Source organism: Rhipicephalus microplus, chromosome 8 (genome assembly GCF_043290135.1).
Source record: "Rhipicephalus microplus isolate Deutch F79 chromosome 8, USDA_Rmic, whole genome shotgun sequence".
Lineage (NCBI taxonomy): Eukaryota > Metazoa > Arthropoda > Arachnida > Ixodida > Ixodidae > Rhipicephalus > Rhipicephalus microplus.
This window is the reverse complement of record NC_134707.1, coordinates 86955457-86977890: the sequence shown is the minus strand read 5'-3', so window position 1 is coordinate 86977890 and position 22434 is coordinate 86955457. Positions and strand designations below refer to the sequence as shown.

The window sequence follows — 22434 nt, the reverse complement described above, 5'->3', positions numbered from 1 at the left end:
CTCTGTGGATGTGCTGTAATTTTTTTGTGCGCATTTTTAAACTTTCAAAGATTTTACCATTGCGTGCACGGAAAACGTCTTCCTTAGGGCAATTATGTCGCCCTTTGCACGCCATTGGCTCCACTCCTTCATCATTCTGAAAAGCCGGCATGCACTACTGCTGAATTGTAGCTGCTACAAAAGTTTAAACATGATGAAGACCTGAAAACTGCCCGTCAAATTCCAATGCAAGCGGTGCAAGAAGCAAATGCCTGAAGAGTGGATAATGGCAGTTCGCCGATACTCCATGGAATCGTTACTTTTAAATATTTTAATAGTGCACATTACTACAAACTATTAGCTGAAAGACACGCAATGGCCAGACTCATAATAAAAGAAAGCGCATTTGTAAACTGAAACTACAGCAAATAGGCAGCCGCTTGAATTAGGCGATTGCACTCTGGCTTTCCGAGACAACCGTTGGTAGTGCGAAAGCGGCGGAGCTTGCTACCTTAATACACCCCTGATAAAATACCTTACTGGGAGCCTTACAAGTGGTTTATTCAGCTGATGGCTGTATACCTCTCGTCGTCGCTTAGTTTAAAAATACTTATGCGGTGAATTCGCGCTGCGCGTTTAACGTGCAGGTCTTGCAAGCAACACACACCGATAAGTTAGCATGCTGAGGCGTTGCGATGCTGGGATGAAAGTCATGAATTCGATTCTTACATACGCCAGCTTCATTTCCAACGAGAGCTAAACGCAGTAACAATGCGCTCAAATGTCGGTTCAAGAATGGAAGACAGGTGTTGCATACTTCACGTGCTTGGTCGCATGACGCTCAATGTAAACATAAGTGACGCTCGGTGTGTGTGCACCCCCTTCCCGGTGTCGTCGCGCTTCATACTTCAAAAAGATTCAGGGGCACGTTAAATAAAAAAAAATCAGGTGGCCAGAATCAGTGTGAAGTCTCACACGATGGCGTGCCTCTTAATGATATGATGGTTTTACCACGTAAAATTTTATAACCTTGCATGTGCTCGAGCGGCGGGCGATATACAGCTGCCGCTGTGAAAATGAGTTGAATAAAGAACCAAGGCAGATATAAAGTTTTCGATAGTTTTGCGAAATTTGATACTGTCATCAGATGCAAATCTCGGCGTAATAAAAACATGCTCGATCATAGTGGGTACGGCACGATATGACGATGATGAAGCGAGCTCTCAAAACAACCAAATCGACATTCGAATTGGTGAACATGCTGCGCGATCAGACGTGGATATTATCTTAAATGAAATATGCGCTGCAAGAAACATGAATGGTCGAAGTGGACATAAAATACTTTTTTGTGCGCACCTTTATACTTTCAAAGCAGGCGCGAAGAAATCCAAGGTGTTACTGAACTTACGATACAACCTTGTTGACATCCGATGAAAACCTCGGCAAAAGTTAAGTTCTTATGGAACTAAACACTGCGCATTGAAATAGTGCCAGGCACTCAACAGAGCAGACATAAGTTGTCTCTTTACACATGGCCTCCTCATAAATTCAGAGCCGCGTGACAAGCTTGGCATTCAAGCAACCGAAATTCGAAAGCTATATACAAAAGCACGCGAAAGCGAGGTGGTGGTTTGCCGACAGCACCGAATAAACGCGAATGCCGCAACAAATGCGTGTTTTACCGGTAACATACACTGCATTCCCGCGGTCACCTCACTTTTATAGTCACAGAAAGGTTGCTGTTACCCATCGAGATGCACATAGTACTCGCTCAAAGACATCGTGTTTGCTTTGATTGGTCCCGCAAAGGTTGTCAATGAATCGCTTTCAGTTCCGATAAAATTCAGGCCGTGAAAGATTTTTTAGAATCTTTTTAAACCTTCGGAGCAAGTCACAAGTGACACTGTACGTGTAGGGCGACCGGACAACAGCGCGTGCCGAGCGCGTGAACGTGCTGAGACAACGCAGACACAAGGCCGGAGCGAGGCACCCAGCGACTGGTTTTTGCTAGAAAGGCGGTGAAACGCGTGCGGCGCAGCGCCGCCTGGCCGAGTTTGGGAGGCCTATAAGCGGATAGCTTTGTAAGAGAGTAACAACAAAAAGTCAAAACATCAAAATTTGCAAGTTTCGCCAATAACAGTGGGTTACTGACTACGTTAAAAGCCTTGCTAAAGTCACAGTAGTCTACGTAAATCTGTTCTCTCTCAGAAATAAGAGAATATACGTGCATCATGAAACTACTAAAATTGTGGTCGTTGATTGTCCAGGTAAAAACCTGTGTTGAGATGAAACCAATGGATTATTCGCGCTAACATACGATATTCTCTAAAGGGCCACCTAAAATATCTTCGATGTGGCACACAGTAGAAAAAACCAGCGGTTAATAGAAATACTGATATTTATAATTAATATTGCGGTAAGCGCTTGAAACTATTCTTTTTTGCTTGCCCAGATGGCATCCTCTCTGCCATACTAAAAGCCTATGGCAGTATACATTTACCTGTATTGACTTCCATATTTGATAAGGGTCTGCATGCTTCAACTTTTCTTAGGATGTGGAAAACTGCTCGTGTTTGCCCAGTGTTTACGTCTGGCTGTAAAAGCGACGTCTTGAACTACCGCCCTATTTCCCCTCTTTGTGCCACATCAGAAGTATTTGAGCTTGCTCTTCACAACATATTATCTTTTGATGTGAAAAAAACATTCATTGTGAATCAGCATGGGTTTCTCGCTGGCCACTCAACTGTGACTAATCATGACAGTTTCATGATGCAAGTCTACGTCTATTTTGCATAGAGGACAGGTTACGCTATTCACTGTGACCTTAGCAAAGTTTTTAATGTTGTCAGCCATTCGCGTCTTGTAGATAAACTTGCACACTTTCATGTTGATTCTTCTGTTGTGAATCTCCTTCATAGCTATCTTCTTGATATATCAAGTTATGTAGCCATTATTGGCCAAATGTCCTTTTTGTATGAAGCCCTTAGAGGGGTTCGTCAAGGGTTGGTACTGCCCCCGCTTTTTTTTGTAATTTATGTTAATGATGTTTGTTCTGTCATTGGGAATTTATCTTTCCTTTTGTATGCTATGACTTAAAGATATTTAAGGAAATGCATTCAGTTATCGATTCTCGCTTGCTGCAATCTGATTTGTGTGCTTTTTCTGAATGGTGCAGGAGCAACAACTTCTCGCTAAGTATTTCAAAAAGCAAAGTAATGAGTTTCGCTCGAGAAACATCTAATGTGCCATTTTTGTATTACGTCAATTCTGCGTCGTTGTGTAACGTATGTGAGATCAATGATCTAGGTGTTATTTTCGATAGCCCCCTACACTTTTCTGCTGACACTAAGCGTGCTGCTTTGCGGGGTCTTCGCACCCTAGGCTGTGTTGGCAGAATGTCTAGAAAAGTGCGTTTGCCTGTGCCCTTCTGTAAATCGTACGCCACGCTGTGGCTTCCTCAACTTGAGTTTGAATCTGTGATCTGGAATGGCATTCCTAATTGCAGGGGCAAGGCCAATGAGCGAGTACAGAAAAATTCCTAAGCATTTACAACCATCGTATTGCTAGGAATTACGCTGGATCTCGTTGTAACGATGATGAATTATTATCATTGCTGATGAAATCGCGCTGATTATTTATTTCCTTACAAGCTTAAATTGTGCACGGTATTAAATCCTAACTGTCTTAATTTCCGAATTCCACGTAAGCTCACCAGAGAGAATAGACCTTTTCATGTAACCGCTCGGCTCTGTGAACATTCGACCATTGACAGGATACAACGTCTTTAGAGTGCTTACTTTTTGGAGCTCGATGTTTTTGACGCTTCCCAGTCGTTGTTCTGCTCCGAGCTTCGCACTGTGCTTACATAGCCTTGTACACTGTTGACATTTTTCTTTCTGCCTGCGCATAGCTACGTGCAATATTATAACGTTTTTTATACGTGATGTTTTACTATGAATGTTTGAATTTTTTCTGCCGTGCGCCAGTACAAAGACCTCACGGTTGTTCGTGGGCACATCCATGTTGGAAAAAGAAAACGCCCACCATAGGCATGATGGATTGCACCATCCACCACTTTGGTGGTTTTGGTGCTGGAAATATTAGTGGCACTTGGTGTATGGTGGCACATAGTGGATAGTGGAGTGCCGGCAATGCTGGAGCACGAAACGGCGTCAGAGTAACCATGACGAGTTTACTGGAAAAATAAAAAACCAATTGTACAGAAAAAAATGCCAAAAGCACCCGCAAAAAAAAAGTCACCACGAGGAATTGAACGTGCAACCTTCGGAGTTCTAACTGAACACGCTAACCACTGCGCCACACCGACTTTTTTTCTTTAATACATGGAAGTAATGCAATAAAATGATGTGATACTGTGCGAACTTGCTGTTGAATCACCGATGAACTTTAGAATTGACCGTTCAACCTCAGTTTTGTTTGTTGCTTAGTCTAGATAGACGGGATTTGCACCTGCTACTAAAACTGGTACGTTTATTAAACAGAAATGCCTGCTGCCTAGAACGATTTAAACTGCAATAATGACAACAGCCCTATGTTTTCTTAGAATGCACAACCGCAAGAAAAAAAAAACAAGTGGACTGAGGAGCAGTTACAGTTTATCGGCGGTTACTATCAAGTTTATTATCCGTTTCTCGCCCGTACTCAAGGGCGATATATGCTAAGGCTTTATAACGCCTCTAGTCTCATTTGATAGATACGTCCACACAAGTGATTGAGCAATGCGATGTTTTTCGCGCAACGTACAGCGCAGTCATGCCAGCGCACTGCTGTAGCTCTATGGTTAGCAACAGCTATATAACAGCTTGGCCAAAACGCTTGCAGTGCGCAGGAAGCATTGTGCTACCATATTGGTTCAGTAAGCATACGAATGGACAAGTCTGTGTTCTCGTATAAAAGTCAGAGAAGGGCCGGCTAGTGCGACCGGCGGCTGTCGGTGAGGGGAGGTGTACGATTGCAGGAAGTGCTGGAACCGCGTCGCATTGATGTTTGTCGCTTCTTGCGCGGACACTGTACACTATAAAAAGACTTCATTTAGGTTGAGGGATGCCACAGCTGTGCTGTATTGTGGTTCCTACTCGTCGAAATTGGGTATTCTGAAAACCAAGAAGCGCTGATAACACTTGTATGGGCTCTATGGGTGGGCCTAACGTTTGGTGGAAATCATGTTGGTAGAACAGAAAGGTGAAAGTCAAACTCGCTGGAACTCGTTTCGACGTATGTTGAAGGTAGAAGTTTATGCATTTTAGCATCGTACGCATTTTTTGAACTTGACAGTACGGCTCAAAAATTGGGTCTCCAAGAATTGCGAGAGTTGTGTTTCTGTCGTAGTGGCATCAAGTGACCGCTGTAGTTTACCGCTGAAAGGGGTAATTGCGAACTGGAGCTCATTTATTTCTCATCAACTGCACTGCGATGTAACACAATTACTGTCGCTGTTCACAACGACACCTCTAGCCTTCTAAACATCACAACAAAACACCACATCGCGCATGTCAAACTGATGGCTACGTCCACAAAATGTAAACATTCACAGCTTTCTACGCTCCCCAGAAGTTGAGGCGCTGTTGACACCACAAAAAAAAAAAAAAAGAACGTGCCAGAAAGCGTCATGAGCGACGTTGGTTTCTTTAGACTGTAAACATATTGATCAGCGCATTCCAGAGTGAAACACTACAAATAAATAGGTGATTTCACGTACTGCCATCTGATTTTTCATCATGCCACCTTCAACAACCAAGCTTCCATTATGCCCCCGTCATTGAGCTTGTTAACCAAGCTATCCACCAAACACGTTTTGAATCGCCACCATAAGCTAGTATTTTCCACTGTCGCCACCATTGGCTCATTACCACCACTCCCATCTCCCACCATTTTTTCCACTCTCGCCGTCATCAGCCATTGTGACCTGTACAGCTTCCACCATTTTCAGTATTAGTTCCACCATATCCACCAACAATACCAGCGTCCACCAACCCAGGATTTTCAATAAGGCTGTTTGGTAAATAGCTACGTACCAACTCTTGAGCAATAGCCATATTTTTACTTCGACCGCTACATAGCAAAAAGCAGGCCGCAATATGAGTAAAAATGCTTTCTTTCTCAACTTTACTACATCATTTGGCAGTATTTTTACTTCGTTAGCTCTCAAAACATTTTAATCATTTGTTATAGCAACATGTAAAACCGAACTAGCAAATGTAAAACTGGCGAAAAAAAGCGTGCTTTTTATAAAAAAATTAAACACGCAACGTATTTCAATTTTTGATAAAAAAAAATAACGAAAATAAAAATTGAATAAAATATCACAGTCATGAAACAGTATTTGATTTAAAATAATGCCAAAACTGTTTTTTAATAATTACTCGAACCTGTAAATATATTTAAATTATGTAGCGTAACACATTTTCACTTAGATGTCCAAAGTTTGAAATGCTCTGTAGCCAACCCCAAAGTTTTTTGTGAAATATATTTGCTCACTACCACCCTCTCACATTCTCATATATCTCCGCGGTTTTTTCAACATGATCGAAGATGGTTGAAAATTGACCGGGTACACTTTCTATAATATATATATATATATATATATATATATATAAATATGAAAGTAGATGCGCTTTCACATAACAACTGTTTATTGTGCCGACGTTTCGACAGGAACCCTGTCTTTTTCAAGGCATGCCTTGAAAAAGACAGGGTTCCTGTCGAAACGTCGGCACAATAAACAGTTGTTATGTGAAAGCGCATCTACTTTCATATTTATAACCTTGCGGCAACCGAAGTTATTCTTCTGCATATAAGCCTTATATATATATATATATATATATATATATATATATATATATATATATATATATATATATATATATATATATATATATATATATATATATATATATATATATATATATATATCTGTGTGTGTGTGTGTGTGTGTGTGTGCGCTGCCCGAAACTTCCCCGCGAAGCATGCAGGTGAAGCTTGCGCTAGCGTTCTACGAAACGTGGTCATGGAGAGGTGCGCTGAACAGAAAAAAATTACACCATGGTGCCAACACAGGAAAACCCAGCTTGTATAAAGAAGTAAAAGTACGCGTTATATACCGTGATAGCTGTCGTGGAATAGGAGGAAACGGCATTGATAAAAGATTTGCGATTCTTTTTTCACAGGTAGAACACCTCCACGTGATTCTTTTCAAGAATTTACGACACAATAAAACAAGCGCTTAGAACGTGATTAATATCGAGGAGCAGTTCATATCAAACGTTCTATAACAAATAATATATTTCCCATTGTCTATGTAAGATAACCGGTGTTTTGTACCGGTGGTTTGGAAATGACTCCAAGGGAATTATTCGCTCCTCGCAGAGATGAATGAGAGTTGACATACGTATTTGCTATTGAGTGAGTCGTAAGCTATTTATCTCTCTGTTGTCATGAAAGCAGAAGCAGTCGAATAGTGCATCGCGTATAAGCCAGAATGAAATATTCCTTTGCCGCTATTTTATTCTTTGGTATTCTTATTGTGGTCGTTGCTGAAGATAGCGGGAGAAGTGTTACCTGCGACGGAACAGAGCGAGACGAAAACTACATCGATGGTTATAAGGTGAATATATTATATTAGCACTACAAACGCGTTTCAGCATTGGCCAGTCAGCTCACACGTGACGTTTTTGGCCGCTGTCAATATTTTCGTATGGCTTCGACGGGAAAAATGACGCCAGTAAGATGATTAAAGAGCAGTCTTCGGGTGAACTTGTATCTGAGAAACGGAGAAGTCAATGTAAACGATGTACATTGACACCTACAGCAATGAAAATCGCTGGGTGGCGGTAATATGAACAGCAGTAAAGCGCCTTTATATTGCTGAGTGTGGCATCGAGAGAGACAGAGAGAAAAGAACTTATTGAAGAAATACTTAATAGTGAAGGTAGGCCTGTTGTTTCGCGTGCTATTTTGGTTTGGACCACCCGCTGAGCTCGGGCGACGAGTTGAGAACGGTCGAAACAAGTAAAGGGGAAGATAATTTTTAACGCGATAGCGTTAAAGAGCTCGTGTCGCAGAAAAACCCGCCGCCAGCGTCGGTCCCGTTTGTTGTGAGTGAAAAATTGTCTGTGCGTCTGTGACGAAAAAATCAAGTTACCGAGATAGCCGCGGAAAGCCGCTACCTGTCCACGCTTGCGCGCGTGATCACACTAAAAAAGACGTGCATTGGAAGAAAAAAAAAGTGCTCAATGTCACAAGGCACGGTATTTTCTCTGCCCCTGCCACCCCTCCCAGCTTTGCTTCCAGCGCTTTCGCCGGGACGAGAGAAGAGATAATGCAATTGCAGCATGCAGCAAACCTTGTAACTCCACTCGCACTGGACGAATTCTTAAAACTCTTGCGGCGTTGAATTCCTGAGGCAATAAGCTCCTCTTGTGAATTTCCTCCATGGTTACTTGAAAAAGTGTTTCAGGGTTCCTTTAACGCATTTTGTTTGACAGGTGTCAGGACGAAAACGAGCTCATTCGGCGATAATAGCACGCGCTGGTCCAATCTACTGTGTGCGTGTTTGTGTGCGTGCGTGTGTATGTCACAAAACATATGACTGAGTATTCACTTAGAAGTTGAAGGGTGCACTAGTGGCCAGAGTTCGCTATCACGCTCAACGTTTAAAGGCGAAGCTCAAGGGTGTCCCAATTTGTTTTTTTTTGTGTGTGCGTTTTGGGGGGCGGGGGGCTTCTTCGTCTTTAGCACGGTCCAGAGATGTAGTCGAGCGTAATTTTGGGGTCAAATGGTGGATGGGAATCGGATTAGCAAGACTGTGGAACTAACGAAATAGAAGTTTGCGGCGAAAGACAAAGACACACGGCGCTGTTGGGTATTCTCCAAATGATTCAGCTCGGTTATTTTAAGCGCAGCGACCGTATGAAGCAAGTGACGAGCGCCAGGAGAAACTGAAGAACCGTGAGACTGAAAATCAGGTGGTGGACCAGGAATAGAATTGGCAAGACTGTGCAACTAATAAAATTGAACCTTGATGCTAAAGTCACCCGGTGAACTGCTGGCACCGTTTGGTATTCTACAAACGAGTCAGCTTGTTTATCTTATGCGCAGCCACCTTATGGAGCGAGTGGTGAGGGTTAGGAAAAACTGAAGATCCGTGTGGCGGAGATAAAAATAATTTACCGGGCATGTGACTGGTAATTTATTGTTGTGTCCAGAAGGAAGCTAGTTTAGAATGGAATGTTTTGTGATGCTTGCCAGGCAGTGAACACACTGAGCAAGACTTGCTGAAACGCTTTTCAAAGAATTTTACAGTGTCATTTGCGGATGCTTCTGGTGACAAAAAATGTTTGCTGCATCCAAAGCTTTGGCGTTATTGTCATGTTAGTAGCTAGTGCTCTGAAAGAACATCTTGTCATCGAAGTAACAACTGGCCTTCCGCTATTCTTCGCTGTGGAAAGATTTGGTACACATAGTGTAATGACCCTGAATTGTTCTTACTGTTCTTATGTTTTCTTTTTCTTTCTCACTTTCTCTTTGTTTCCTTTCAATTTTTCACTATTCCTATGTCTCACTCTCTTCCTCTTGCCGTGTTGGTCTCTCAACTCTTTTCTTTTTTTTTTAAGTCTTTCTTAAAAGTACTCTATTTCTCTGTTCGCACTTTTGGCTCTGTCTCTTTCTTTCTCAATGTGTAAACGGCGTGCTTTTTTATTCCGCTCCTCTTTTCCCGTCACCCCTACTTCCGTTTCTTACCCACTTCGTTTACGATACTATACAGCTTTCAGTCCCTGTGACTCCAGTTGGGGTCACTGCTTCGAGGAAGTGCAGTTCACCCTCAAACAACTATTTTAAAACTTGAAAGTGAATTCATCATGCAGAAGGGATTAGTTTATTGAAGTTTGTGGAGCCCACATGAGAAAACGACTTGACACGCCCTTCTGTCACCATAGCCAACTACATGACCATTTTTTTATTATCTGTGCCCCTCGCGCCAAAATTGCTGCCGCACCGCACGAGATCACGACCTTCTTCCTTCGAGGTGCAATCCTGTCGCTGTGGGTGACGCTACACAACTCCTTTCCCTCGAGAGCAGGATGGTCTGCGAACGAAATCAGCACTGCCAGGAAACTCTGTGGGTTGAAGTATTGTCCAAACCGATGGGGGCGCAGACAAGTGGGACTGGATTGAGCCACGCAACTAGAGGAGTAGTGCCACAGTCGGCTGGCTTTAGTCGCTCGAGTCTGATAGTGTCGGGTTTGCCGTAAACACCGACGATATATGCCGATTCACGTTTTTCCAGTAAATGGCCCGAGGTAGTCTGGATTGAAAGCAGGTCGAATAGGTCCGAAGCGCACAAACTTGTGTGTTGTATTGGACAAGTCGAATGCGATGTACGCTGTGCCTTCTGGAAGAGGACGTGTGGGATAGGGTTTACGAATCCAGAAGAAGTCTCGAAGAAGGCAGTCGTATTCGTGAGTAGACAGAATTGCCGAGGGTGGTTCTGGGGAGAAGAGGTCGCTGAGCAGACGTTACGGAATACCGTAGACGAGCTCCGCGCTCGAGCACCCAAGGTCCCATTTCAAGGCACACCGGATACCTAAAAGTGCGACTGGCAGACGTTGAACCCATTGTGATGGAGTGCCATAAGTAGTCAGTGCCATTTTGAGTGGTCGATGGAAGCGTTCAACGAGACCGTTGGTCTGACGATGATTGGCGGCCGTGTGAAGACGATGCTTACCAAGCAAACGCAAGAGTTTCTGAAAGAAGGCAGAGTCGAATTGCTGCCCGCGGTCAGTTACGATCCTTGTCGGGCATCCGACACGCGCAACCCATGTTGGGACAAATGCTGCGCGACCGCTGCTGCAGAGCTGTCTGGAAGCGGAGTCGCTTCTGGTCAACGCGTTAATCTGTCAACAGGTGTGAGCAGTTAGCGAAATGTATCACACGGTGGAAGTGGTCCGACAATGCCAATATGAACGATGTGAAAATGATAGTCAGGCTGCCGAAACTGCGGCGTTGGGGGAACAAGATGCCTGTGGACTTTCGCACGTTGGCAGGGTGTACATGCATGGACATCTGCGTTCATCCGGGGCTATACGTAGCGTGATGGAAGAAGGCGTTGCGAGATATGAACGACGGGTTGAGCGAGCTGGTGCAGCGTGTCGAAAAGCTGCTTGCGTAGCGTGCTAAGTAGAAAGGGTCTGAATATACCTGTATAACTGTCGCAGAGATTGTTGGCGCCATGAAGCAGGAAATCGTCGATTTGAAGTGCTGTTTTAGATGAGGGCAGTTTAATGACCTTATTGTACAGTTATAAGCGAAGAACATGTACATTAGGTTAATGTACAGTTATAAGCGAAGAAAATGTACTCTCCGGTGATGAATCTGCGGCGCCGTGGATGGCTGCAGCTTCATCAGTGAAATCCAGTGAGCACATGAGGCAGCAAGAGGACAGGCTCTCCGGTCCTCCTGAGGGTGGCGTAGACCAAGATCACGAGGCAGGCCGGATTTTTTAATAGCACTGTTGCCACCACCATATGCCTTTCATTTATGGACGTTTTAGGTTACATAAAATGAAAGCGATGCGCAAGTTTGCATATTATTTCACCTATTCCATTTGAGAAAGTTCAGAAGCGTTATATCTAACCCTTTTCTTAGCTGAGTATGTAATTGCTAAAGCAATACAATGAATACAGTATACCATATACATGAAAATTCGTAAGCAATGTGGCAGACGCTATCGTGGTAACAAAAGAACATACTTTGAGTGTATCTTTAAAAGCATATTTTTAAAGTATACTATTCCGACAAACTAAACCATGTTTTGTCAACAAAACTAATTATGTGGTGGCCAATAACGATGTAGATAATTTTGAATAATTGCAGTTTTACCAGTACTAGCCTGATAACGTCTTTATCCTGTTGCAGTTCTTGGCGGATAACACAAGATTGTACCTTGTGATGACGACCCTGACAAGTATGTTCGAAATGCCTGACGATACAAGAATTCAATGCATAAGTAGCGTGACCACTGCAAAGAATGACGATGAACATGAGCTTTTGGAAACTGTCGACTATAAAAACGGCACTTCTGAAGATTGGTAAGCGGTTTTGATCAAGCAGCTACTTGTTGAGCACACAATATTCGTAACGTGCAAGCAGTCAATTACCCGAAAAAGACCGTGAAAGGTGGTGAGAATACGTATAGCGGGCTATTTCTAGCTGATATGCATGGGAAATACAGTTAAAAGAAGAATGGCGTCCTAGCCAATGTATAGTAAGTGTTCTGAAATCACTAACTCAATTCACTTTCAAAATGGGAAATTGCGCGATTTTACATAATTTCAGTAGCAGTAGATCTGAAGCAAAAGCACGCGGACTACAGGGAGTCGGGGAAGCAATTTTGTGGTGCCCACGAAACCAGTGTTTGAAAAAACAAGAAAAAACTTGGCTGATCTTCTTATCTATTATTTTTCCGCTCACTTTAATCCAAGTGCCAACTTAAATAATCTGCACGCCAATGAAATAATCTGAGCACCGAGCTATTTAATTCATGTGCCAAACATTTAGTCCAAGCGCCAACTCAATGAAGCCGCGTGTCAGTTAGTTTAATTCAAGTGCCACCGTGTTTATTCCAATTGCCAATGACCTTAATTGAAGTGCCAGTCAGTTTAATCCATGCACTAGAAACACAAGTTTGCCGCTTTATAGAGTATAAATGTGAGAATAATGTAAACATGAAGTCACAGAAAGAACTTTTTCTTCGTCTATGCATGCTTGCGCTTATGAAATGAACTGCGTAGAGCTATTTCCACCTAACGTTTTGGTGTCATAGCTTCAAAAAAAAACAGTGCGTGTTAATTCCATTTACGGGTACTAAATGTATTTGCTCATAGAGTCCATGTTAGTCTATGCTTCGTCGCTGCATCACTGCATCACTGCATCACTGCATCATTCCGGCTAACCATGTACACCATCGCATATGCATAGGTTCGTGTCGTCTGCTAAGCAGACGGCTTTTGGCTACGTATTCGCTGAGGCACTCGCAGTCGTCTGCACAGCCCGGTGGTAACAACGGTGATCGATAGATGGTCACCAGGGCCTTCGTCAAGCCGTTCTCGCGGCTTTTCGCCTTGGCAACTTTCCAGTTTTTGCCTGGTAAATAAATAAAGTCTGATTTGATTTGATTTGACTTGATATACATTTGTTCTTGAAATCAGAAACAACCATTTAAAACTCAAGTTGCATTTGTTTGTGTTCATGTGGAATGAAGGTTTTTGTAAAAACATCAAAGGAGATACTCCTGTTTTCATGTAAAAGATGACGCTAGTGTTCCTGAAGCGTGTTTGCTTGAAGCACACGTTCATTGAGTAAAGATAATTTTGTTTGAATAAAAAGACAACAAATAATATGAATGTAAAATATGACTTCCGTTTTCCACATCAGGATCGTGAGTTTACGTCTTATTTACACTACAGGACGAAAGCCTCTTCGAATTGTTTCTGATTTGCTCTGCCCTGCGATGGCCCCCTAACTTTTTGAGCATGTACCTGATTTTGACTCATCACTACCTACAGTCAAGTTCTCCATCGCTTGTTATGCATTCCGGCACTCCGATAACCCTATTATGTCTGCTGCATTGCATGGCCTGACCCGGACATCTAATGCTGTACAAATCCAATTATGAGCTTTGTTGACGAACATAAAATATTCTTGCTTTTTTTTCCTTCCTTGCTATTAAAATGACTTCACTCGGGCCAAGCACTCATCTACAAACTTGTACAAAGCACAGTATAAGTACTCCAAACACGGCTCAAGCGAAACGCGGCAGTAATTTTTGTTTTAGCGAATACTAGCGGCGAATACTAATATTAGTAATTTATTCTACCTACCGACTATAGTATTTTATATTGCAGAAAATGCATTTCAATTGCACTGCCATTTTTACGCCACGTAATGTGCTTTTTGTGCATGGAATAAACTGACTGGCACCTGAAATAAAGTCATTGGCAATTGGATTGAACATTGTGGCACATGGATTAAATTCACTGGCACGTGGCCTGATTGAGTTGGTGCTTGGATTAAATATGTTGGGGCTTGGATTAAACGTTTGGCACATAAATTAAAGTCGTTGGCGCTCAGATTAGTTCAATGGCGTGCAGATTCTGTGAGCTGCCACTTGGATTAAAGTGAGCCAGAAAACCTGCAGTAATTGGTATAACACTAAAGTGAGACGCATCTTCACAAAGTTAGTTGAGCATTTATCGTGCATGTTTCATCAAAAGCAAGAAAGTGCAAAATGACATAAAGAACGGCAAGCAGGTCGTAACATGCAGTGTACACCTCAAGCAGAAAGCACGCACGAAATTAGCATACACAAGATGAATGCAACTAATAAGAGGTGCAGCTTGACACTTAAAACGCACTGTTCAAACAGAAAGACACGTGAAACAAAAGCACAAGTATATACAGGACAAGCACGAACAACTGCCAAATTCTTACTCCGTGGTGCTTCAGCAGCGCACTGCTTTCGAAAACGCAGCCATGGCAGTGAGCGAAGTGACCGTCGTCCTTCCCCCGCTGCCGTGGAGCGTCGCCTCTCCTGCGTGAGGACGCTCGCTGAAGAGACTACGCTCCGCGGACGCAGTGGTCAATAGAGGACGCCCACCGTTAACTCCTTGAACCAAACTCTAAGCAAACGTTAAGAGAAGCAGCGAGAAAATCAGTAATGGATGGTGAAGTGCCCGTTGGGTGAAAACTAAGCAGGATGAACATGATTTGTAAAGGAAAGGGGGACAAAGCTGATTTAAACAATTACCGTCCTTTAACGGTAACATCAGTAGTTTACGGGCTGATGATGCAGATAGTAAAGGAAAGACTAGAGTCATAGGTGGATAATGAGGGGCTGCAGAATTAACTACAATATGGGTTCCGTAAAAGAAGGAGGTTGGAAGGCAATCTCGTTTCGTTGATGCAGTGTACTTAAATAGTGAAAAAAAAAGCACACGGGCCTTGGTGGCTGGAATTTATAGACATCAAGGGAGCTTACGATAGTGTGATTCAAGAAGACTTGTGGGGAATGCTGGACACACTAGATGTGGAAGATGAAATAACTAATCGTCAAAAGGATGATTTTAAAAATAACAATGTCGTTATAAAATGTGTAAATATGTAAATATATTATACCTTGAAAAAGACGATGCTCCCGTGTAAAAGTCGGCTGAATAAACAAGTGGTGATGTGAAAGTGCATCTACTTTTATAAGGATAATCTTGCGGCAACCCCAGTTATTCGTATATATGTATATATATATATATATATATATATATATATATATATATATATATATAAATTTTAGAAAAATATATAAATTCGAAACATTAAGGTATGTAGCATTTAATCGCGCTGCGCTGACAGTGCAACGCGATGCTCAAAAAGGTGTTACGATGCTCAAAAAGGTGTTAGATGCTCAAAATGGTGCTACGGCATCACGATGGTGGCACCTGTTCGTCGCTTTGCGTTCTACACCTTATCACCTCCGAGACTGGCGCGCATCTTTCTCCGCGGGTTGCACGCCCCCGTTTTCGAAGATAACTGCCAGATGACACTTGTGTCTAACGTGCCTAGATGCACCCTTTCGCCTCCGCCACGCGCTCGAGGCACTTTAAGCCAGCGCCTGCAGAATACCATTCACCAATTTTCTTGCGCAGAACATCCCATAAATGTTTTGTTCACAATCTCCAGACGCAAGACTACCGTCTTTCCGCGACATTTACAATGTAAATGTCGACGACAGCACTCACACGACAGCGCTCACACGTGGTTTGAGAATGGAGAATTGATTGATTGATTTGTGGGGTTTAACGTCCCAAAACCACCATTTGATTGAGAATGGAGAAGGTCGTATATCCACATGGGATGAGTGTCATCAGCATCTGACTGACACCTTTTCGAGCGTCGACCGTCGAGAGCGGGCTCAGCAGTTGCTCGAGTTAAGGCTTCAAAAAACCTAACGAAACCGTGGCAATGTTTGCTGAAGACGTGACGCGCCTATGTCGTCGGGCTGATCCCATTATGTCCGAGGAAAAGACGTTGCACTACCTTATGCGCGGCGTGAAAGAACAACTGATCGCTGCACTTGTGCGCAATGCCCCAACTACCGTGGCCAATTTTATAAAGGAAGCCACTGCCATTGAGCGTGATCTGCACCAAAGAATAAGGCAGTATGATCGCTCGTCCACTACCACCCCAATCAACGCCGCTTCAGTGACTCTGGACAATCAGGGCTCCCTACGTGACCTGATCAGAGATATTCTCCGAGAAGAAATTCAGAAGCTTTGGAATCCTCCAGTAGATACACCAGTGACCGCCGTTGCCGCAGTCGTTCGTGATGAACGTAAACACGCTTTTCGGCAGCCGATCTCGGTCGCGAGCAGCGTCAACTGAGTTACGCCGACGCTGTCCACCGTCCACCACCCGTCCCACCTATTACATCATACTACCAGCTACCTACAGCCGCATCTTCGTCGCAACCATTGCAGGAGGCTTTCAGACGTCAGCCCATGTCTCCGATGTTTCCATGCCACCAGCCACATCACTTTCCACGCCTTACTCACCACCACGTGAGGACATGGGAGGCCCCAATTTCGCAGAACGGACTCTTGGCGCACTGTCAATTGGCACCCTCTCTGCTTCAACTGTGGTGGTGCCGGCCACATAGCTCGCTATTGTTGGTACCGTGACACATCGCTTCACCCGTCTCGGCCAGGGTACGACGGTCGCCGTGCCAACGACGACTACATTGTTCGCCATGACGACCCTGCTTTTCGAGGACCTTCAACAACGTAATCTCCCTATCACGAGTCGCCTCCTAATCGCCACAGGTCACGCTCTCCATCCCCTGCTCAGACATCGTCACCGAATTGACGTACTTTTGCTGATCTTCGGGGAACAAGGTCGCCCAGCCCTTACCGGGGAAACTAAAGGCGGGGACCTCTCGGGGTAAGGTTGCAGCCCGACCACAAGAACGATAAAAAGTCCCCAGTACTGCCGCTACAGAACGACTCGACGCCGACGAATATTAACAACGACGAAATGGTGAGCGGTGACCTCAATGTAATTATTGATGGAGAGCAAGTGACGGCTTGAGTCGATACCGGTGCTGATTTTTCCATAATAAGTCACAAGCTGGCTGATCATCTTAGAACAGTAAAAACGCCATGGACAGGACCACGTATAAGAACAGCGAGTGGTCGATTGCTGCTCCCTACTGAAAGATGCACAGCAAGAATCAGCATAGGAGATTCTTCTTTCGTCGCGACTTTTATCGTTCTTCCAGAGTGCTGCAAAGATTTATTATAGGAATGGACTTTCTCAGGGAGCATGGCGCAATAATGAATATCCCGGACCACGAGGTTTCATTTTACGAGAGTGCTCGTCTGACTGATCCTACATCACCAGAACACAAATCTTTTGTCTCAAAGACCACAATATAGTCGTGCCGCCTCGATCATGTATCCTCATTTCAGCAGCATGTGACGTACCGTTCGATGGTGAAGGAGTAGCCGACCAACTAACCTTGCTGCTTTTCACTCACGGGATTTCTGTAGGCACGAGGTCAATTTCTGTAGCACGAGTCAATGTCGCCGATGGCCAAACGAACTTGCTGTTGACCAATTTCGCCTCTTAGCGACGGCACATTCCAAAAGGCACAACTTTGGCACATTTCGACGAGATCACAGATGTTTGTGACTGGTTTTCGGCACTCGAAAAAACACGTGCACAAGACCCCCCATGACCTAGCACCTAACCTTGACGTCAGCCCTACTATAACTCAGCAACAGTGGGAACGCCTGCTTGTGCTGCTAGCCGAGTACCACGACTGTTTCGCGTCGACCTCGAAAGTTGGCCGGACGTCCTTGACCAAGCACCAAATCATCACACAGGACACGGCTCGACCAATCTATCAAAATCCGTACCGTGTGGCTTCAAAAGAACGAGAAGTGATAGAACAGCAGGTAACAAAAATGCTTGAAGATGACGTCATTCAGCCGTCTAAAAGCCCTTGGGCGTCACCTGTTGTTCTAGTAAAGCAGAAGGACGGCAGCCTGCGTTTCGGTGTGGACTATCGAAAGCTAATTCAGGTTACAAAAAAAAGACGTGTACCCGCTTCCCCGCATAGATGATTCGATTGACAGGCTTCGAAACGCACGTTACTTCTCTTCCATGGACTTAAAGAGCGGATTTTGGCAAATTGAAGTAGACCCCAGAGATCGGAAAAAAAACCGCTTTCGTGACGCCGGACGGACTGTACGAATTTAAGGTTTTACCATTTGACTGGCGCTCCGCGCCTGCTACTTTCCAGCGTCTCATGGATACCGTTCTCTCTGGGCTTAAATGGAGAACCTGTTTAGTGTACATTGACGACGTCATTGTGTTTTCGACAATGCTTGACAAACACCTTGAACGATTGCAAATGGTCTTGCAGGCCATACAGGCCTGGCGCTCAAGCTGGAGAAATGTCACTTCTGCTTTGAGGAACTGCAGTTTCTTGACCATGTCGTCAGTTACGCAAGAGTTCGTCCAGATCCCAAGAATTTCGCCGCCGTCGCACAGTTTCCAACACCATCAGATAAAAAGGCAGTGAGGCGTTTTCGGGGTCTCTGTGCATATTATCGGCGGTTTATTCCACATTTTGCGCGCATTGCGTCACCTTTAACTCGTCTCACGAGGGATGACGTTACATTTGTTTAGGGCGACGAACAAGAAGCTGCTTTCAATGACTTGCGGCAAAGTTGACACATTACCCCCGTGCTTGCCCATTTTGATGAGACAGCCCCTACAGTGCTCCATCTGACGCCAGCAATGTTGGCCTCGGAGCTGAGCTTGTGCAGCGCCAGGACGACGAGGAAAAAGTGATCGCTTACGCAAGCAGAACTCTGTCACGCACAGAAGCAAATTACTTGACCACTGAAAAGGCATGCCTCGCCGTGGAGTGGGCAGTTATGAAATTTCACCCATACTTGTACGGCCACCCATTCAAGGTTATCAATGACCACCATTCGTTGTGTTGGTTAACAAGTCTGAAAGATCCTTCCGGGCGATTGGCACGCTGGAGCCTTAGACTACAGGAGTTTGATATAACTATGTTGTATAAGCCGGGAAAACGACACATGGACGCCGACTGCCTATCCCGATCACCAATAGAGTAGACTGCTTCTTTTGATGAAGAGACAGCGTTCTTTGGAATCCTCGACACGTCAACCATCGCCGATCACCAGCATGACGATCCTGAGCTACTTGGCTTGATTAATTATTTATAAGGACGAAACCAGAATACGCCCAAAGCCTTTGCAAGAGGACTATCGTCGTTTTGTCTGCGAAACAATGTCAATTACAAAATGAACTTCTTGTCAGACGGGTCCACCTACCTGCTTGTCGTCCCTACCACTCTTCGTTATGGGGTATTACAAGCGTGCCACAATGAGGCAACATCTGGACATTTAGGCTACACGCGCACACTGAGCAGAGTTTGAGGGATGTATTACTGGCCTAGACTCACCGCTGCCGTGAAGCATCATGTTAGGACCTGCCTCGATTGCCAGCGGCGCAAGTCACCTCTAACGAAACGAGCCGGTTTGCTACACCCTGTCCAGATCCTGACAACGCCATTTGACCAGATCGGATGAAACTTTTGGGCCCACTTCCTACCCCTAGTGTTGGTAACCGATGGGTTATAGTGGCGACAGACTACCTTACTCCCTACGCCGAGACAAAAGCCATCCAAAGAGGCACAGCAGAGGAGCCGGCCTGGTTCTTCATAGAGAACATTGTGCTGAGACACGGTGCGCCATCGATCGCTATAACAGATCGCGGAACCGCATTCACGGCCGCGCTTTTAGATCATGTGTTGGTGCTCAGCGGTACTATTCATCGCAAGTTGACAGCTTACCATCCACAATCCAACGGGATGACCGAGTGACTCAACAAAACTCTAAAAGACATGCTTTCAATGTATGTGGACATCGAACACAAAAACTGAAACGAGATTCTCTCTTACATAACGTTCGCATACAATACTGCGAAAAAAGAAGCCACACGTATGACCCCATTCAGCCTTGTTCATGGCCGAGAAGTAAGAACGATGTTGGACGCGATGCTGCCACACGAATGCGATGACAACGAAACGAGTGCTGACGCATTGCCTAAACGCGCAGAGGAAGCTAGACAGCTCGCACGTCTGGGAATATACCAAAAGCAAGACTACGACGCAGGCCGCTATAACCTACGTCATACACCTGTAACGTACAAAAGCGGGGACAGGGTATGGGTGTGGACGCCTGAACGAAGACGGGGCTATCCGAAAAGTTGCTCGGAAGGCACTTCGGACCTTATCGAGTGCTGCGACGACTAAGTGACGTTACCTATGAAGTCGTCCCGGATAGCCCAAACTGTACAAAGCGACGCCAGCACCGACCCGAACTTGTGCACGTAGAGCGCATTAAGCCATACGTAAGCGAGTGACTCTGCAAGGCAACGTCACTTCTACAAAGTGCCTTTATGCGCAAATCACTGGCTCAGCTATACCATCGGGGCGATGCTCTTTTAAGGGGAGGCAAATGGCGTGACTGAAACGAAGAACGAAGACGATGTGCGCGCTAACAGCCTCGTGAAGAGGGACACTGAAGAAGACGACATGCTTTTGTTTACCTTTCCTCCTCTTGGCTCCTGCATAAAAACACACGCCGCCGGTTCTCAGACTACACATCTCGGAGAACTGCTTACGTTGAACCGACACTATATATATTGTCACGAGCGGTTGCAATGCACGGCGCATACAGCGCGAATGAAGATTCAGACAAAAGGTGAAGAAGGAAGACGACGTTGGGTGTGCTGTCTCGAGACCCCTTGTGGAAGTAAACGCGAACCATCCAGGCTCGCCTGTTTTTCAACCTTTTCGTGTACTTCTTGCGTGTAACATTTGGTGGAGGTGCTGGGTACCTCCCACGACCTACGACGGAGCCGTCAGCACCAGAACTTCGTAGAAGCCGTCGCCTTGCCGGACTTTCGCCATCGCGCCCCGACATGTCTCTGGAGCAAAATGACCCCCTCAGCAATGCCTCGGCAAGACCACCGCTGTATCAGCATTACCGAGAGCCACGGCCGTTCTCAGCAAAGCCAGGGGAAGACTTCGATGAATGGCTGACCCATTACGAAAGGGTAAGCCAATGCAACAACTGGAACCCGGCCAGCCAGCTCAGGCATGTCGTTTTTTATTTGACGGACACGGCCCTGGTTTGGTATGAAAACCACGCCGACACGCTTACTACATGGAGCAGTCTTATTGAAGAAATGAAGAAGTGCTTTAGCGACTCGGACACTAAGAAGAAACGAGCGGAAACAGCTTTAGCTCAGAGAGCTCAGGTGATCGGCGAGACTTGCACGACATATATTGAAGAAGTTCTCAAGCTGTGTAAGACCATCGACTCTCGAATGCCCGAGGAAGATAAAGTGGGACACCTTTTAAAAGGTATTGCGGAAGACGTCTATAACTTCCTCATTGGAAAAGACAACCTGAACACCGTATCAGACGTGATTCGGCACTGCCGCACATTCGAGGCGCTGAAAACTCGCCGAATCACGCCGAAGTTTGGACGGCTAGCCAATGTCACGACTGTGGCCAGCGTTGACGCGAGTCCGCAGACAGACCTCTCAGCTACCATTCGGCAGATTGTCCGTGAGGAGCTCCTGCGGCACGAAGAACAAACGCGTTATGCGGTGCCGCGTTGCGCCTCCGTCGCTTTCCGAGACGCCGTCTGCGCATCTCCTCCGGCTACTTGGCAGCATTCGGTGAATGCTGCGGATTGTAACAGCTACCGACACGACCCGCATTATGGCCAGACCGAACAACGCCATTACGACTCGATTGATCGGCGTTTTGATCAGCATCCACGCGACGTTCGCCCACGAAGACCCAGCACTGCCTACGACATCCAAGGGGAGGGGATGAGTTACTCTCAGCCTGTGGCCGCTGTGGAATATTTCAATCAGCGTCCGGAAGTTCGCCCTCTGCCCGTGTGTTACAACTGTGGCACGCCTGGCCACATAGCTAGGTATTGTAACCGACGTCGGGCATTCAGCAATGGACAGTCGGGATCGTTTATGCAACACGGTGGTCGTGCAATGGACACTAATAGGCCAGGAAACACCACTTTTGAAGGCTACTTCCGAGAAGAAAGAAGCCGTCACTTCCCTCTGGACAGCTATTCTGGAGAACAAGAAAGGTATCGAAACCGTTACCGCTCTCCTGCCTCCGAACGTACTCTGACACCACCACCAGCTTTCCGAGCGTCTCGATCTCCATCTCCCAGACGGCGTGTGACGTCATCATCTCCTCGACGCCGCTTCGCGTCACCACCGCCGGGAAACTAGCCAGCGCGGCCGATGGAG

At 45.3% G+C, this 22434-nt stretch overlaps 1 protein-coding gene across 5 annotated transcripts in view; it reads left to right on the top strand.

Moving 5' to 3' along the window:
* Positions 1-7298: 7298 nt before the first annotated feature.
* LOC142768646 (uncharacterized) overlaps positions 7299-22434 on the top strand; it is a 102870-nt gene continuing 87734 nt past the window's right edge. For 2 of the 5 annotated variants that reach the window (XM_075870657.1, XM_075870658.1), the window contains exons 1-2: positions 7428-7603; positions 11914-12086. In XM_075870657.1, the coding sequence (XP_075726772.1) occupies positions 7478-7603; positions 11914-12086 (299 nt within the window). In that variant the 5' untranslated portion in view covers positions 7428-7477. Of the gene's footprint in view, positions 7402-7427; positions 7604-11913; positions 12087-22434 lie in introns of those variants that run through there. The other 3 variants (XM_075870655.1, XM_075870654.1, XM_075870656.1) reach the window with 2 other exon arrangements.